This window comes from Lytechinus variegatus, chromosome 12 (assembly GCF_018143015.1).
Source record: "Lytechinus variegatus isolate NC3 chromosome 12, Lvar_3.0, whole genome shotgun sequence".
Lineage (NCBI taxonomy): Eukaryota > Metazoa > Echinodermata > Echinoidea > Temnopleuroida > Toxopneustidae > Lytechinus > Lytechinus variegatus.
In genome coordinates, this window is record NC_054751.1 from 8,871,377 (window position 1) to 8,888,917 (window position 17,541).

Sequence of the window (17,541 nt, forward strand, 5' to 3'; positions counted from 1 at the left end):
TAGCTTTCTTACACGGTATGGTAAAAATCAATGAAATGCCGTTTCCTCTGAAAACTGAAATTGTTTTTACTGTTCCTTCAGTATATCAATAGACAAATCATTTTACCCCTTGCTAAAATAAAAACAAAAATAAGTCATCACGAACCATTAAAAGATGAAATTTATGCAAATTTTATTACATAACATATGGGGCAGCTGCCCATTTATGACGTCACAAATCCAAAACTTTAAATTCAAATAACTTTCTGAATTGTTAATGGATTTTCTCAATCTTCACCATTATTTTTGAATTATTTTTTCTGCTACTTTTACAACAAACTTTTCTTCAAGGTAAACTTCCCCTTAATAGGTAAAAGGCAATAGTTGCAGCAAACAATTATTAATTATATATGAAAGTCTTTTAAATCAACTAGGGTATTTGTAAAAAAAATGATCTAAGTAAAATCATGAAATCTTAGCTCAAAATTAATAATTATGATGATCACTAACACAGAAAAGCATATGTGGGACCATAGGCAGCAGAAGCGGGGGACCTGTCCCCCCTCCCCTAAATTTCAGGTGGAGGGGACGGTCCCCCCCCTAAATTTTTTGTTGAGAACCTCTTTTTTTTTTGCTTGTCAATTTTATTTCCTGTGTCCCTCCTAAATGCAGGTGGATTGCCCCTCCTAAAATTTTTGCCTTCCGCCGCCAATGTGTGGGACAGTATTAATATTGCTTCGAAAAATACCTGACATTTGATGGAATTCCTTGCTTATTTTGCTAATTTCTCAGCAATTACGCATTTTCTTCCAGAGATATTTGGCACAATTTTTTTTATTTATACATACAAAAACTTTGGTGGTAATTTCAATGGATTCTGTTCAAACTCATTTTGAGATCGGTACAACTGGTATAATTTATCTTTAATAGATTTAGCTACATAAGGGGAAAAAAACGTGGAATAGCAGAATTTAATAGAGATGCATCATCAAATGAGATTCTCCCCCATAAATCAAGTTTACTGGGCTGTTGTGCAAGCAGATATTTTTCATGATGAATATTTTAACATCTTTGACCAATTCATTATCTGTGTGAGACATTATCTTATTTTGATGGATTTCTCTTGGGGGAATGGCCTTTTAAAACTACAAGATGAAAATAACTTTCCTATTGAATAAGAAAGTATTTCCAAAAACTTTGGAAATTTTCCAAAAATTTAAATTCAAATAACTTTCTGAATTGTTAATGGATTTTCCTCAATCTTCACCATTATTTTTGAATTATTTTTTCTGCTACTTTTACAACAAACTTTTCTTCAAGGTAAACTTCCCCTTAATAGGTAAAAGGCAATAGTTGCAGCAAACAATTATTAATTATATGTGAAAGTCTTTTAAATCAACTAGGGTATTTGTAAAAAAAATGATCTAAGTAAAATCATGAAATCTTAGCTCAAAATCAATAATTATGATGATCACTAACACAGAAAAGCATATGTGGGACCATAGGCAGCAGAAGCGGGGGACCTGTCCCCCCTCCCCTAAATTTCAGGTGGAGGGGACGGTCCCCCCCTAAATTTTTTGTTGAGAACCTTTTTTTTTTGCTTGTCAATTTTATTTCCTGTGTCCCTCCTAAATGCAGGTGGATTGCCCCTCCTAAAATTTTTGCCTTCCGCCGCCAATGTGTGGGACAGTATTAATATTGCTTCGAAAAATAACTGACATTTGATGGAATTCCTTGCTTATTTTGCTAATTTCTCAGCAATTACGCATTTTCTTCCAGAGATATTTGGCACAATTTTTTTTATTTATACATACAAAAACTTTGGTGGTAATTTCAATGGATTCTGTTCAAACTCATTTTGAGATCGGTACAACTGGTATAATTTATCTTTAATAGATTTAGCTACATAAGGGGAAAAAACGTGGAATAGCAGAATTTAATAGAGATGCATCATCAAATGAGATTTTCCCCCATAAATCAAGTTTACTGGGCTGTTGTGCAAGCAGATATTTTTCATGATGAATATTTTAACATCTTTGACCAATTCATTATCTATGTGAGACATTATCTTATTTTGATGAATTTCTCTTGGGGGAATGGCCTTTTAAAACTACAAGACGAAAATAACTTTCCTATTGAGTAAGAAAGTATTTCAAACAGTATCCTGTCTTGATCAATGCTTTCTATCTAAAAAAAATAAAATATAGCCAAAGCATCGTGAAAGATAAGACAATCTCATTAGACAGCGTATTTATTTGGCTTATTGTTTGTCCTGAATATCCGGAAAAGTCCTGAATTTTTCAGCTTTCCTATTTCTTATTCTCCCAAAGTGACAGCTCTCTGTTGTCCATTATGTTTTACATGTGAAGGAAAGAAGATGTTCAATTTTTTTATACAAATTGACAAATATTTTTCCACATTCAAAACCTTGGGGAATACAGCTCACTGAGCTCAGAGCTCTTATAAATAATTTGAAAATAAACAAATCTGTACAAAATATTTTTTTCAAAATCTGTGGAGAAAACCATGCCTGGCATGGACTAAACTGACACTTAAGCTTAACCCATATTCCAAGACAAGGCAAAAGCAATTTTGTGTCTCGCCCACTTATGAAAATAACCAGACACTTATGCTTATGCGCTTCTGTGCTAAAAATACACTTGGCTCTTCTCAAAGATATATTTTCTCTGAAAAGATTCATCATCTCGAACACCAATTTGTAATTGCTGAAAAGTCTACCAATCCGTCATTATAATGTCTTTTGAATGTCTCCTTTTGTAAAACATGATGTTCTTGCGGGATGCAGCAAGAAATAATTATTGCAGACGGGCAAATATCGCATGCAACAATAAGTTACAATAGCCCCCAACTCTTGTAAATTTTATTGTATTTTCCAAGAAAGTTAAGAGAACGTAAAGATAAGAGAATTTTCGGAATACCTTGTAACTCGATATTTTATCTTGCGCACAGACATAACATGCGCCAATTAGACATTTACGCATTATCTAAATATCTGACATCATACGCACTCAGTGAAAGTTACAAGAAAAGTTAAGACAATTTTCGGAATACGGATTTTATTGTAACTCTAAAGATACAAGAATATTTCTCTTAAGACAATTTTCAGAATACGGCCCCTGGGATGTAATGTATATTCATGAAAGCAATGCATTATCTATTTGACCAATCAGGGTGGTCTTTTTGATCTCCAATCCAGTGCCTATATCTAATGGGATAATGAGTTAAGTCATCTCTGGCTTTCCATACTTTAACAAAAGTAACAAAGTGATAGAAATTACTTTCCAATTTAAACTCAAAGTTTTCTTAGGGCAAGGTTTGGGAAAACAGCTTTGGGAAGTTTCGGCTGCATCATTTACTTTCAAATTGCAATTATACACATCTTGTCAAAGAGCTATATTCTTCTTGCGTTTCCTGCCAATCAGTTCTGAACTTCAGATTGCTTGTGACAGTTCATTCGTAAGTACAGACACAATCTAAATGCCTAGTCGAAAACTTGCTTTTCACCATTATGTCCCCCTCCAATTTTCTCTTAGTTCAGAAACCATCTACATTCCAGGGATCCATTTCATAAAACTTGCAATAACAGTTATAAGCTACTGAAATCATTCAACCTGATTAGCCGATGGTAAATTTGTTATAGAAATTGTGCATTTGATATTGTAACAAGCCTTTATGAAACAGATCCCTGTGGGATGTTGCACAAAGATTTAAGTATGAGTCGCACTTTATCTAGTTGCGTGCAGCATAAAAGGCATGGCAGTATTGGTCAGATCATGCCAAGAGGACGCGAACTACGGTGTATTGATCGATATGGCCCCCCCCCTTTATTTCCCTGTCTAGCATGTCTTAATGTATACTACGTCCATTTAACCACTTTAGTGAATGTCATGTGAAAATGAAAAAGTAAAAGTCTACAGATCTGCATCCCTCATCTACCCTGCTTAAAAAAATACCACATATATCAGTAACATCACAGTCTACTATTAAAGAACATGCACACTGAAAACTTGCAGATAGATCTTTAAAGGGGAAGTTCACCCTGACTAAAAGATTATTGTAAAAATAGCAGAAAAAAATATTAAAAACATTGCCGAAGGTTTGAGAAAAATGTATCAATCAAAGAATAAAAGAGTTATTTGAATCTTAGTTAATTGAACTGTGACATCATATGCGAGTAGCTTTCTTACACGGTATGGTAAAAATCAATGAAATGCCGTTTCCTCTGAAAACTGAAATTGTTTTTACTGTTCCTTCAGTATATCAATAGACAAATCATTTTACCCCTTGCTAAAATAAAAACAAAAATAAGTCATCACGAACCATTAAAAGATGAAATTTATGCAAATTTTATTACATAACATATGGGGCAGCTGCCCATTTATGACGTCACAAATCCAAAACTTTAAATTCAAATAACTTTCTGAATTGTTAATGGATTTTCTCAATCTTCACCATTATTTTTGAATTATTTTTTCTGCTACTTTTACAACAAACTTTTCTTCAAGGTAAACTTCCCCTTAATAGGTAAAAGGCAATAGTTGCAGCAAACAATTATTAATTATATATGAAAGTCTTTTAAATCAACCAGGGTATTTGTAAAAAAAATGATCTAAGTAAAATCATGAAATCTTAGCTCAAAATTAATAATTATGATGATCACTAACACAGAAAAGCATATGTGGGACCATAGGCAGCAGAAGCGGGGGACCTGTCCCCCCTCCCCTAAATTTCAGGTGGAGGGGACGGTCCCCCCCCTAAATTTTTTGTTGAGAACCTCTTTTTTTTTTGCTTGTCAATTTTATTTCCTGTGTCCCTCCTAAATGCAGGTGGATTGCCCCTCCTAAAATTTTTGCCTTCCGCCGCCAATGTGTGGGACAGTATTAATATTGCTTCGAAAAATACCTGACATTTGATGGAATTCCTTGCTTATTTTGCTAATTTCTCAGCAATTACGCATTTTCTTCCAGAGATATTTGGCACAATTTTTTTTATTTATACATACAAAAACTTTGGTGGTAATTTCAATGGATTCTGTTCAAACTCATTTTGAGATCGGTACAACTGGTATAATTTATCTTTAATAGATTTAGCTACATAAGGGGAAAAAAACGTGGAATAGCAGAATTTAATAGAGATGCATCATCAAATGAGATTTTCCCCCATAAATCAAGTTTACTGGGCTGTTGTGCAAGCAGATATTTTTCATGATGAATATTTTAACATCTTTGACCAATTCATTATCTGTGTGAGACATTATCTTATTTTGATGGATTTCTCTTGGGGGAATGGCCTTTTAAAACTACAAGATGAAAATAACTTTCCTATTGAATAAGAAAGTATTTCCAAAAACTTTGGAAATTTTCCAAAAATTTAAATTCAAATAACTTTCTGAATTGTTAATGGATTTTCCTCAATCTTCACCATTATTTTTGAATTATTTTTTCTGCTACTTTTACAACAAACTTTTCTTCAAGGTAAACTTCCCCTTAATAGGTAAAAGGCAATAGTTGCAGCAAACAATTATTAATTATATGTGAAAGTCTTTTAAATCAACTAGGGTATTTGTAAAAAAAATGATCTAAGTAAAATCATGAAATCTTAGCTCAAAATCAATAATTATGATGATCACTAACACAGAAAAGCATATGTGGGACCATAGGCAGCAGAAGCGGGGGACCTGTCCCCCCTCCCCTAAATTTCAGGTGGAGGGGACGGTCCCCCCCTAAATTTTTTGTTGAGAACCTTTTTTTTTTGCTTGTCAATTTTATTTCCTGTGTCCCTCCTAAATGCAGGTGGATTGCCCCTCCTAAAATTTTTGCCTTCCGCCGCCAATGTGTGGGACAGTATTAATATTGCTTCGAAAAATAACTGACATTTGATGGAATTCCTTGCTTATTTTGCTAATTTCTCAGCAATTACGCATTTTCTTCCAGAGATATTTGGCACAATTTTTTTTATTTATACATACAAAAACTTTGGTGGTAATTTCAATGGATTCTGTTCAAACTCATTTTGAGATCGGTACAACTGGTATAATTTATCTTTAATAGATTTAGCTACATAAGGGGAAAAAACGTGGAATAGCAGAATTTAATAGAGATGCATCATCAAATGAGATTTTCCCCCATAAATCAAGTTTACTGGGCTGTTGTGCAAGCAGATATTTTTCATGATGAATATTTTAACATCTTTGACCAATTCATTATCTATGTGAGACATTATCTTATTTTGATGAATTTCTCTTGGGGGAATGGCCTTTTAAAACTACAAGACGAAAATAACTTTCCTATTGAGTAAGAAAGTATTTCAAACAGTATCCTGTCTTGATCAATGCTTTCTATCTAAAAAAAATAAAATATAGCCAAAGCATCGTGAAAGATAAGACAATCTCATTAGACAGCGTATTTATTTGGCTTATTGTTTGTCCTGAATATCCGGAAAAGTCCTGAATTTTTCAGCTTTCCTATTTCTTATTCTCCCAAAGTGACAGCTCTCTGTTGTCCATTATGTTTTACATGTGAAGGAAAGAAGATGTTCAATTTTTTTATACAAATTGACAAATATTTTTCCACATTCAAAACCTTGGGGAATACAGCTCACTGAGCTCAGAGCTCTTATAAATAATTTGAAAATAAACAAATCTGTACAAAATATTTTTTTCAAAATCTGTGGAGAAAACCATGCCTGGCATGGACTAAACTGACACTTAAGCTTAACCCATATTCCAAGACAAGGCAAAAGCAATTTTGTGTCTCGCCCACTTATGAAAATAACCAGACACTTATGCTTATGCGCTTCTGTGCTAAAAATACACTTGGCTCTTCTCAAAGATATATTTTCTCTGAAAAGATTCATCATCTCGAACACCAATTTGTAATTGCTGAAAAGTCTACCAATCCGTCATTATAATGTCTTTTGAATGTCTCCTTTTGTAAAACATGATGTTCTTGCGGGATGCAGCAAGAAATAATTATTGCAGACGGGCAAATATCGCATGCAACAATAAGTTACAATAGCCCCCAACTCTTGTAAATTTTATTGTATTTTCCAAGAAAGTTAAGAGAACGTAAAGATAAGAGAATTTTCGGAATACCTTGTAACTCGATATTTTATCTTGCGCACAGACATAACATGCGCCAATTAGACATTTACGCATTATCTAAATATCTGACATCATACGCACTCAGTGAAAGTTACAAGAAAAGTTAAGACAATTTTCGGAATACGGATTTTATTGTAACTCTAAAGATACAAGAATATTTCTCTTAAGACAATTTTCAGAATACGGCCCCTGGGATGTAATGTATATTCATGAAAGCAATGCATTATCTATTTGACCAATCAGGGTGGTCTTTTTGATCTCCAATCCAGTGCCTATATCTAATGGGATAATGAGTTAAGTCATCTCTGGCTTTCCATACTTTAACAAAAGTAACAAAGTGATAGAAATTACTTTCCAATTTAAACTCAAAGTTTTCTTAGGGCAAGGTTTGGGAAAACAGCTTTGGGAAGTTTCGGCTGCATCATTTACTTTCAAATTGCAATTATACACATCTTGTCAAAGAGCTATATTCTTCTTGCGTTTCCTGCCAATCAGTTCTGAACTTCAGATTGCTTGTGACAGTTCATTCGTAAGTACAGACACAATCTAAATGCCTAGTCGAAAACTTGCTTTTCACCATTATGTCCCCCTCCAATTTTCTCTTAGTTCAGAAACCATCTACATTCCAGGGATCCATTTCATAAAACTTGCAATAACAGTTATAAGCTACTGAAATCATTCAACCTGATTAGCCGATGGTAAATTTGTTATAGAAATTGTGCATTTGATATTGTAACAAGCCTTTATGAAACAGATCCCTGTGGGATGTTGCACAAAGATTTAAGTATGAGTCGCACTTTATCTAGTTGCGTGCAGCATAAAAGGCATGGCAGTATTGGTCAGATCATGCCAAGAGGACGCGAACTACGGTGTATTGATCGATATGGCCCCCCCCCCCTTTATTTCCCTGTCTAGCATGTCTTAATGTATACTACGTCCATTTAACCACTTTAGTGAATGTCATGTGAAAATGAAAAAGTAAAAGTCTACAGATCTGCATCCCTCATCTACCCTGCTTAAAAAAATACCACATATATCAGTAACATCACAGTCTACTATTAAAGAACATGCACACTGAAAACTTGCAGATAGATCTTTAAAGGGGAAGTTCACCCTGACTAAAAGATTATTGTAAAAATAGCAGAAAAAAATATTAAAAACATTGCCGAAGGTTTGAGAAAAATGTATCAATCAAAGAACAAAAGAGTTATTTGAATCTTAGTTAATTGAACTGTGACATCATATGCGAGTAGCTTTCTTACACGGTATGGTAAAAATCAATGAAATGCCGTTTCCTCTGAAAACTGAAATTGTTTTTACTGTTCCTTCAGTATATCAATAGACAAATCATTTTACCCCTTGCTAAAATAAAAACAAAAATAAGTCATCACAAACCATTAAAAGATGAAATTTATGCAAATTATATTACATAACATATGGGGCAGCTGCCCATTTATGACGTCACAAATCCAAAACTTTAAATTCAAATAACTTTCTGAATTGTTAATGGATTTTCCTCAATCTTCACCATTATTTTTGAATTATTTTTTCTGCTACTTTTACAACAAACTTTTCTTCAAGGTAAACTTCCCCTTAATAGGTAAAAGGCAATAGTTGCAGCAAACAATTATTAATTATATATGAAAGTCTTTTAAATCAACTAGGGTATTTGTAAAAAAAATGATCTAAGTAAAATCATGAAATCTTAGCTCAAAATTAATAATTATGATGATCACTAACACAGAAAAGCATATGTGGGACCATAGGCAGCAGAAGCGGGGGACCTGTCCCCCCTCCCCTAAATTTCAGGTGGAGGGGACGGTCCCCCCCCCTAAATTTTTTGTTGAGAACCTTTTTTTTTTTGCTTGTCAATTTTATTTCCTGTGTCCCTCCTAAATGCAGGTGGATTGCCCCTCCTAAAATTTTTGCCTTCCGCCGCCAATGTGTGGGACAGTATTAATATTGCTTCGAAAAATACCTGACATTTGATGGAATTCCTTGCTTATTTTGCTAATTTCTCAGCAATTACGCATTTTCTTCCAGAGATATTTGGCACAATTTTTTTTATTTATACATACAAAAACTTTGGTGGTAATTTCAATGGATTCTGTTCAAACTCATTTTGAGATCGGTACAACTGGTATAATTTATCTTTAATAGATTTAGCTACATAAGGGGAAAAAAACGTGGAATAGCAGAATTTAATAGAGATGCATCATCAAATGAGATTTTCCCCCATAAATCAAGTTTACTGGGCTGTTGTGCAAGCAGATATTTTTCATGATGAATATTTTAACATCTTTGACCAATTCATTATCTGTGTGAGACATTATCTTATTTTGATGGATTTCTCTTGGGGGAATGGCCTTTTAAAACTACAAGATGAAAATAACTTTCCTATTGAATAAGAAAGTATTTCCAAAAACTTTGGAAATTTTCCAAAAATTTAAATTCAAATAACTTTCTGAATTGTTAATGGATTTTCCTCAATCTTCACCATTATTTTTGAATTATTTTTTCTGCTACTTTTACAACAAACTTTTCTTCAAGGTAAACTTCCCCTTAATAGGTAAAAGGCAATAGTTGCAGCAAACAATTATTAATTATATGTGAAAGTCTTTTAAATCAACTAGGGTATTTGTAAAAAAAAATGATCTAAGTAAAATCATGAAATCTTAGCTCAAAATCAATAATTATGATGATCACTAACACAGAAAAGCATATGTGGGACCATAGGCAGCAGAAGCGGGGGACCTGTCCCCCCTCCCCTAAATTTCAGGTGGAGGGGACGGTCCCCCCCCCTAAATTTTTTGTTGAGAACCTTTTTTTTTTGCTTGTCAATTTTATTTCCTGTGTCCCTCCTAAATGCAGGTGGATTGCCCCTCCTAAAATTTTTGCCTTCCGCCGCCAATGTGTGGGACAGTATTAATATTGCTTCGAAAAATACCTGACATTTGATGGAATTCCTTGCTTATTTTGCTAATTTCTCAGCAATTACGCATTTTCTTCCAGAGATATTTGGCACAATTTTTTTTATTTATACATACAAAAACTTTGGTGGTAATTTCAATGGATTCTGTTCAAACTCATTTTGAGATCGGTACAACTGGTATAATTTATCTTTAATAGATTTAGCTACATAAGGGGAAAAAAACGTGGAATAGCAGAATTTAATAGAGATGCATCATCAAATGAGATTTTCCCCCATAAATCAAGTTTACTGGGCTGTTGTGCAAGCAGATATTTTTCATGATGAATATTTTAACATCTTTGACCAATTCATTATCTATGTGAGACATTATCTTATTTTGATGAATTTCTCTTGGGGGAATGGCCTTTTAAAACTACAAGACGAAAATAACTTTCCTATTGAATAAGAAAGTATTTCAAACAGTATCCTGTCTTGATCAATGCTTTCTATCTAAAAAAAAAAAATATAGCCAAAGCATCGTGAAAGATAAGACAATCTCATTAGACAGCGTATTTATTTGGCTTATTGTTTGTCCTGAATATCCGGAAAAGTCCTGAATTTTTCAGCTTTCCTATTTCTTATTCTCCCAAAGTGACAGCTCTCTGTTGTCCATTATGTTTTACATGTGAAGGAAAGAAGATGTTCAATTTTTTTATACAAATTGACAAATATTTTTCCACATTCAAAACCTTGGGGAATACAGCTCACTGAGCTCAGAGCTCTTATAAATAATTTGAAAATAAACAAATCTGTACAAAATATTTTTTTCAAAATCTGTGGAGAAAACCATGCCTGGCATGGACTAAACTGACACTTAAGCTTAACCCATATTCCAAGACAAGGCAAAAGCAATTTTGTGTCTCGCCCACTTATGAAAATAACCAGAAATATCGTGATTTGCGAGGGCACGCAAGAGAATTATATCGAAACTTCATTGTAAAAAGACTGCGATGGAATAACACTTGTCATAAGAGCCTTGCACGTAATCTTTAATGTTGACCTGAAAATGACCTTTGACCTTACCATGTGACCTCAGACTGCAGCATAACATGCAGGTCCCCTAAGTCCATCTACCATCCAAGTTTGGTTGAAAAGCGACTTATGGTTGTGGAGTTAGGTGTCATAAGAGAGTCTTGCATGTAAACTTTAACGTTGACCTGAAAATGACCTTTGACCTTACCATGTGACCTCAGACTGCAGCATAACATGCAGGTCCCCTAAGTCTATCTACCATCCAAGTTTGGTTGAAAAGTGACTTATGGTTGTGGAGTTAGGTGTCATAAGAGAGTCTTGCATGTAAACTTTAAAGTTGACTTGAAAATGACCTTTGACCTTACCATGTGACCTCAGACTGCAGCATAACATGCAGGTCCCCCAAGTCTATCTACCATCCAAGTTTGGTTGAAAAGTGACTTATGGTTGTGGAGTTATGTGTCATTACAGGTTTGTGACGGACGGACGACATTTGGATCCCTAAGTCTTGCCTTCACCTCTGGTGGGCGAGACAAAAAGGAAATGAACCTTTGTCTGTCTTGCAATCATATTTCTGATTAATTAGTCACTTCAAAAATAAGAAACCCAGCAGTGAATACTTTAATTATCGTTTCTCTCTTTCCCTCTTTTGATATTTCATTTGTCTTTGCTTTTCCAATGTCTAAGGGGGCAGGATTCACAAGCACAGGGTCAACATTGTCATAACTTGTTTTTCATGAGTAAATCCTCCACATGATTACTTGAAGACATAATGTATTTTGAAACAAGGACATGAAGCCTAATTCTTTGTTCATTCAAACCGAAGCATTAGTCAATTTCGGTCATAAAATTGATTTACAGATTTTTGCAGAAATTGAAAGTAAAAGCCCTATTCTATACATACTTAAATAGATACTAATAGATTACTTTGGTAGATTTTGTACATAACTTTTAAAAATTTATTTTTCAAGTTCATTATCGAGAAAACCAACCAAAAAGGAAACATACAACACTGATAAATATCTGATGTTCTGACTTTTGATGAAAATTGTAATTTTTTTTAAGTTTTAGCGGGAAAATGTTAAAAAGTAATTTTTACTATGTTCATATCTGCAGTAGATTGATTTGGACCCATGGTACACATATTTCAATCAACTGCAAATTAAAAATGGTCTATCAATGCCACTATTTGCAAATTTGCTGTTGATCATTATAGTCCCCTTGCATGCAAGTAGCGGGGGTCAGGGATTCAATTGAACCCCCTAAATTTTCCAAAGTAAGAAAAATAGACTATGAAAATAGTTTTCAGGGGACAAAATAGGCAACAATTTTTGACTGATAACCTTTCCTTTTACTTGGAAAAATTTTCTGGAACGAAGGCCTAACACGTAACATTTTGACTGAAGATCCTTTTTTTCTTTTTTTTTGTGTGTGTACCTGTCAAATTGTCACATTTTCAGCAAAGGAAGACATCTTGGAACCAAACCCCCTAATTGAAAACCCTGGCTACATGGCTGCCTTGTTATGTATCTTTCTATCAAAACTCAACTACAGTGGACATGTATTTCATATTTCAGGGACAATACTTAATGATATACAACCCAGGGTGTTTCACAAAGATTAAATTATGACCTAACTTTAGTGCCAATATGCACATGACTTTTTTTCCAAAACCTAGTACAAAAACATAAAAATGACCATCTGATTGTGATTATTTGCATGGTCAGCCCCCCCCCCAAAAAAAAAACTTTAAAAACCATTCCACAGCCCCTGCCATTCAATTCTGCAGCATGACAATTTGTTTTTATATTTGCATTGATGATTTACAGGGATGGTCCAGGCTGGAGATATTTCTATCTCAATAAATAGAGTAAAATTCGCAGAGCAAAATGCTGAAAATTTGATCAAAATCAGATAACAAACAACAAAGTTATTGAAATTTAGGCATGTCTTTATGAATATTCATTAGGTGGACAGATGATGTCATATCCACACTTGTTCTTTTGTATTTTATTATATGACATTAGGTTTATTCAAAATTTTTATACCAAGAAGTAAAATTATTGGATTGACAACTGATTAAGTGCATTAGTTATTTATTGCCGCAACTTATTTCGTCATAATGGAGACACATCATTTACACATGTATGAAAAAATGAAACATTTATGGTTTCATGTAATAACATAAGAAAAAGCAAAGTGGGAATGTGACATCATCATGATGATATTGATAAATTTTAAAATTCAATAATGTTGTAATTTGCTATCCGATTTTGATGAAATTTTCAGCATTTTGCTCTTTGAATTTTACTCTATTTAGATATAGATATTTTCAGCCTGGAGTATCCCTTTAACACAACAGTTATATGGGTTATGGATTGGTGCTGTATGACAGGAAACACTTATCCCTGTCTTATTCTTAATTCATTCTTCCTTGGTGCCAAGTGGATTAGAGCTTTTCTTTATTGCAACAGTGCTGTTTCCATGGCAACTTTTTTTTTATCAGATTCCTCTCACAGAGCATGTAAAACATTACAAATATGCATCAGAAGATTACTAATCAATTCTTAATGAGTGCTTCAGAATTGATTTCATTCATTTTGTCTTAGGTTTCTATGGAAACATATGGTTACTATGGAAACATTCTATTTTAATGTATATAATTACAGACCCTAGGACAGGTTAAAAGAGCAATCTGTAATTAACCTCGTTTAACTAGGTTCACGTGCAGCTGATGGCTATTTGGGGATTTATACCCAATGATTACATTCTTTTTGGGATACTGCTTTTCTTTTGGTGATATGAAATCACAGTGATGATCATATTACTTCCCATTTATATAGAGCAGCTGCAGTCTACTGCACTTTTATACCATTACTCTACCTGCAGTTGAACCCCAACATTGTATATATTGTGGACCGACACATAGAGTTTAATGTAGGTAGACAGATTGTGACATCAACTGAAAAGGATCCCTAAGAGTCAAGAAAGAGCGGAATATTCATCATTTTCTTGATAGTTTCCAACTAACTCAAAACAATTTCAAGAAAATATGGAAAATAGATGGGCATTTCACGGATGTAAAGATGTGAAATGTGACATTTCAGCAGCTTTTTTTTTCTTAACCCAGCTGGTTCTAACCACCTGTTTATGATTCAAACACTTATTTTAGAAATAAAAGGAATGACTCATGTCTCAAAATAAACAAACTTAATAAAATCAGATATAAAATAAGAAAGTCAGCTAGCTTATTGTCATAAAATAGTTATGCACATCATGGTCAGTATGCAAATGAAGGAACCAAAGGTGTAAATCAAATTAAATAGTTTTTAAAATATATGTTTTTTATTGATTTGAAGATTTGAAGAGGATCTTTTCCACACGAGGAATCAGATCCATTTTCATAATTGAGTAAAAGTTAAAATATGGGGTATACAAAAGAAATAATGAGTGTGATAATAGAACCCCTGATACATATATACCCCTCATGATGAACATATATCACATTTCTCATGAAAGAAAAGAAAAAAAATCTTACCTTATATCCAATTCAATTCTCTATTCATTTGACTAATATTTTGAAGTAGTGGACTTCACTTCTAAAAAGTAAATCTGAAGTTTTGAGCCATACACCCGCGCCCAACAGCATGAATATTAATTGGTCAAAGGGTTTTGATGTGATTTATCATAAACAACAGTCAATCAATTCTTTCAATAAAAAAAGACCCCCATCATCATCATAATAATAATAATAACAATAGGCATTTATATAGCGCCATCTATTCCGAGGCGCGTTGTTATTATTATTATTACCCCGGCTTTAGCTCGAGCTGCCTCTCAGCGCTCATGCATTCAAGGAATTAATCCTGCCGGGTACCCATTCACCTCACCTGGGTCTAGTGCAGCACAATGTGGATAAATTTCTTGCTGAAGGAAATTACGCCATGGCTGGGATTCGAACCCACGACCCTCTGTTTCAAAGTCAGAAGACTTATCCACTGGGCCGCAACGCTCCATGCAATTATGCAATCATGCAATTACCAAGCTTTATGATTGTAGACATACCTGACTTGCCCAATGGAGTGGTGTTTTCTCATCGATATCCGTCTGATAGATGTCACCTCCTCGTAGCATGAGAAGCTGGATGTGCTCTGGACGGTTGTGAAAGGCGGCCCAGTGGAGCGCGGTCATGCCCTCGTTGTCTGGCTTGTCGATGTCGCTGACGCTCAGTGACTGCAGAAGGGCCGACAGTGTTCTAGAGGAAGACCATATAAAATTCCCATCATTATTCATAATGTCTGCAAACAAGTAACACTGCAGAGAGAGGGAGAGAGAGTTAGGCCACAGTTTCACTGACGAAACTGTCTCCAGACCAAAACTATTACGTGCTACCAATGACAAACCATTGGTCGGTTTGTAGTTAGATCCATTGACCGTAGCATAATTGAGAAAAGTATGTCAGAAGTCAGTGTCTTGGTAAACATTGTCACACTGAAGGTTAAAGGCAGCCAACCTTGGAAAACTAATAGATGAGAGATTTTTTTCAACTGCCAACATCAGAAAAGAACAAACAAAATAACAACTCATCCCCATCTTCAGCTTTGAAGTTTGAGCACCAGTTCATACATGAGTTCTTATACATGTACTTTTCTGGGTATTTCAGAAGAATATTTCCAGATAGTGATCTTAGTGATTCATTTAGTATGACTCATGTTAACATTAGATCACTGCAGAAAAACTTTGATGGTTTATCCTTACTTTATGATAATTTGGATTCAAAGTTTGATATCATTGCTCTATCAGAGGTCTGGAATGTATCTAACAAAGCGTTACTTGGCTTAGCTGGGTACAATCTTGAGGTTAAGTGTAGAACAGGTAATACGAGGGGAGGAGGAGTTGGAGCTTACATAAATTCATCTTTAAGATATGTTGTTCTTAATTTTGATGTGGCAAACTCAGAAAGTCTTTGGCTTGAAATAAGCATCAAGACAAAAAGATTCATTGTGGGCATAATATATCGTAGACCAAACACTGTTATCAGTGAATTTGAAAATAGCTTACTTGACGTTCTGTCAACTTTAAAGCTTGATAAGGTAAAGTGCATTTTGACTGGTGATTTTAATATTGACTTTTTAAATGATCATCAAAATATCGAACAATTCAAAACTACTTTGCAATGTTTTGGTTTAAAACAACTTATTACAACTCCCACCAGAGTAACAAGATTAACTTCTTCCTTGATTGATCATATATACACAAATGTTACTACTTTTAAGACTCATGCAGGTGTAATAGAAACAGATTTGTCAGATCATTTTCCAATATTTGTAGTTTTTGAACATAGCAACTTTAAAGGTAAACAAATGGGAAATGAGGGAATGACTTTTCGCAGTTATAAGAATTATAATCAAGACATGTTTCAGAGAGATTTAGCAGAAGTTAGATGGGATATTATTTCTAGACAAAAAGATGTTAACAAAGCATATGTCATTTTTTTAAAGTTGTTCAGTAAAATATGTGATAAGCATGCGCCGATGGTGACACAATTATGTAATAAAAAGAAACACTCTGCCAAAAATCCATGGATTACTAAAGGTATATTGAAATCTATAAAGAGGAAACGAAAACTTTATTCTCAGTATAAAAGATCAAATTTCGACACTCAAGTTGGAAATACATATAAAAGATACAGGAACAACCTAACCTCAATTTTAAAAAATGCAAAACGCAAGTATTATAGTGTTCTTTTTACAGAAAATGAAAAAGATACCCGGAAAACTTGGCAGACAATCAATGAGTTATTGTGTGGTCGAAATAAGTCTGCAAAAAGTACCAATGTAGATAAATTACTGGTTGATGACAACGGTATGAACAGAATGATAGTAGATGACTATGAAATTGCTTCTGAATTTAATAATTTTTTTACTGGTATAGGGCCGAGTCTGGGAAACAAAATACCTCTAAGTGGTACTGACTGTACGGCATATTTAGGACCTAAATTATGTAAATCTTTCTTTTGGACGCCAGTGACGAAAGCTGAAATTGAGAAACACCTCCTAGCCCTAGATGTGAAAAAGGCATGTGGTTATGATGACATACCAAGTCGGTTAATTAGAGATGCAAGAGGAATTATCGGTGCTCCGTTATGTTATATTTTAAATTTATCTCTCCAAGAAGGTAAATACCCAAGTGCATTAAAAATTGCTAAAGTAACACCGATTCATAAAAAAGGATCAAAGGAGATTCCAGGAAATTATAGACCTATTTCTGTATTACCTATATTGGCAAAAATATTTGAGAAAATCGTTAATGATAGGTTGATGAGATTTCTAGAAGGTAACAATGTATTGCAAAAACACCAATATGGCTTCAGGAAGAAATATAATACAAAATTATCAGTTGTCAATTTATGTAATGCCCTCCTGAAATCATTAGATGGAGGGAAAATAACGTTAGGAGTTTTTATTGATTTTCAAAAGGCATTTGACACCATAAA

The 17,541-nt window shown here is 34.0% G+C and overlaps 1 protein-coding gene across 1 annotated transcript in view; it reads right to left on the reverse strand.

Annotated features, from left to right (window-relative positions):
- Positions 1–17,541, reverse strand: part of LOC121425205 (ankyrin repeat domain-containing protein 55-like) — a 95,499-nt gene that overhangs the window by 20,764 nt on the left and 57,194 nt on the right. The window contains exon 5 of the mRNA XM_041621212.1: positions 15,111–15,300. Within this exon, the coding sequence (XP_041477146.1) occupies positions 15,111–15,300 (190 nt within the window). The remainder of the gene's footprint in view (positions 1–15,110; positions 15,301–17,541) is intronic.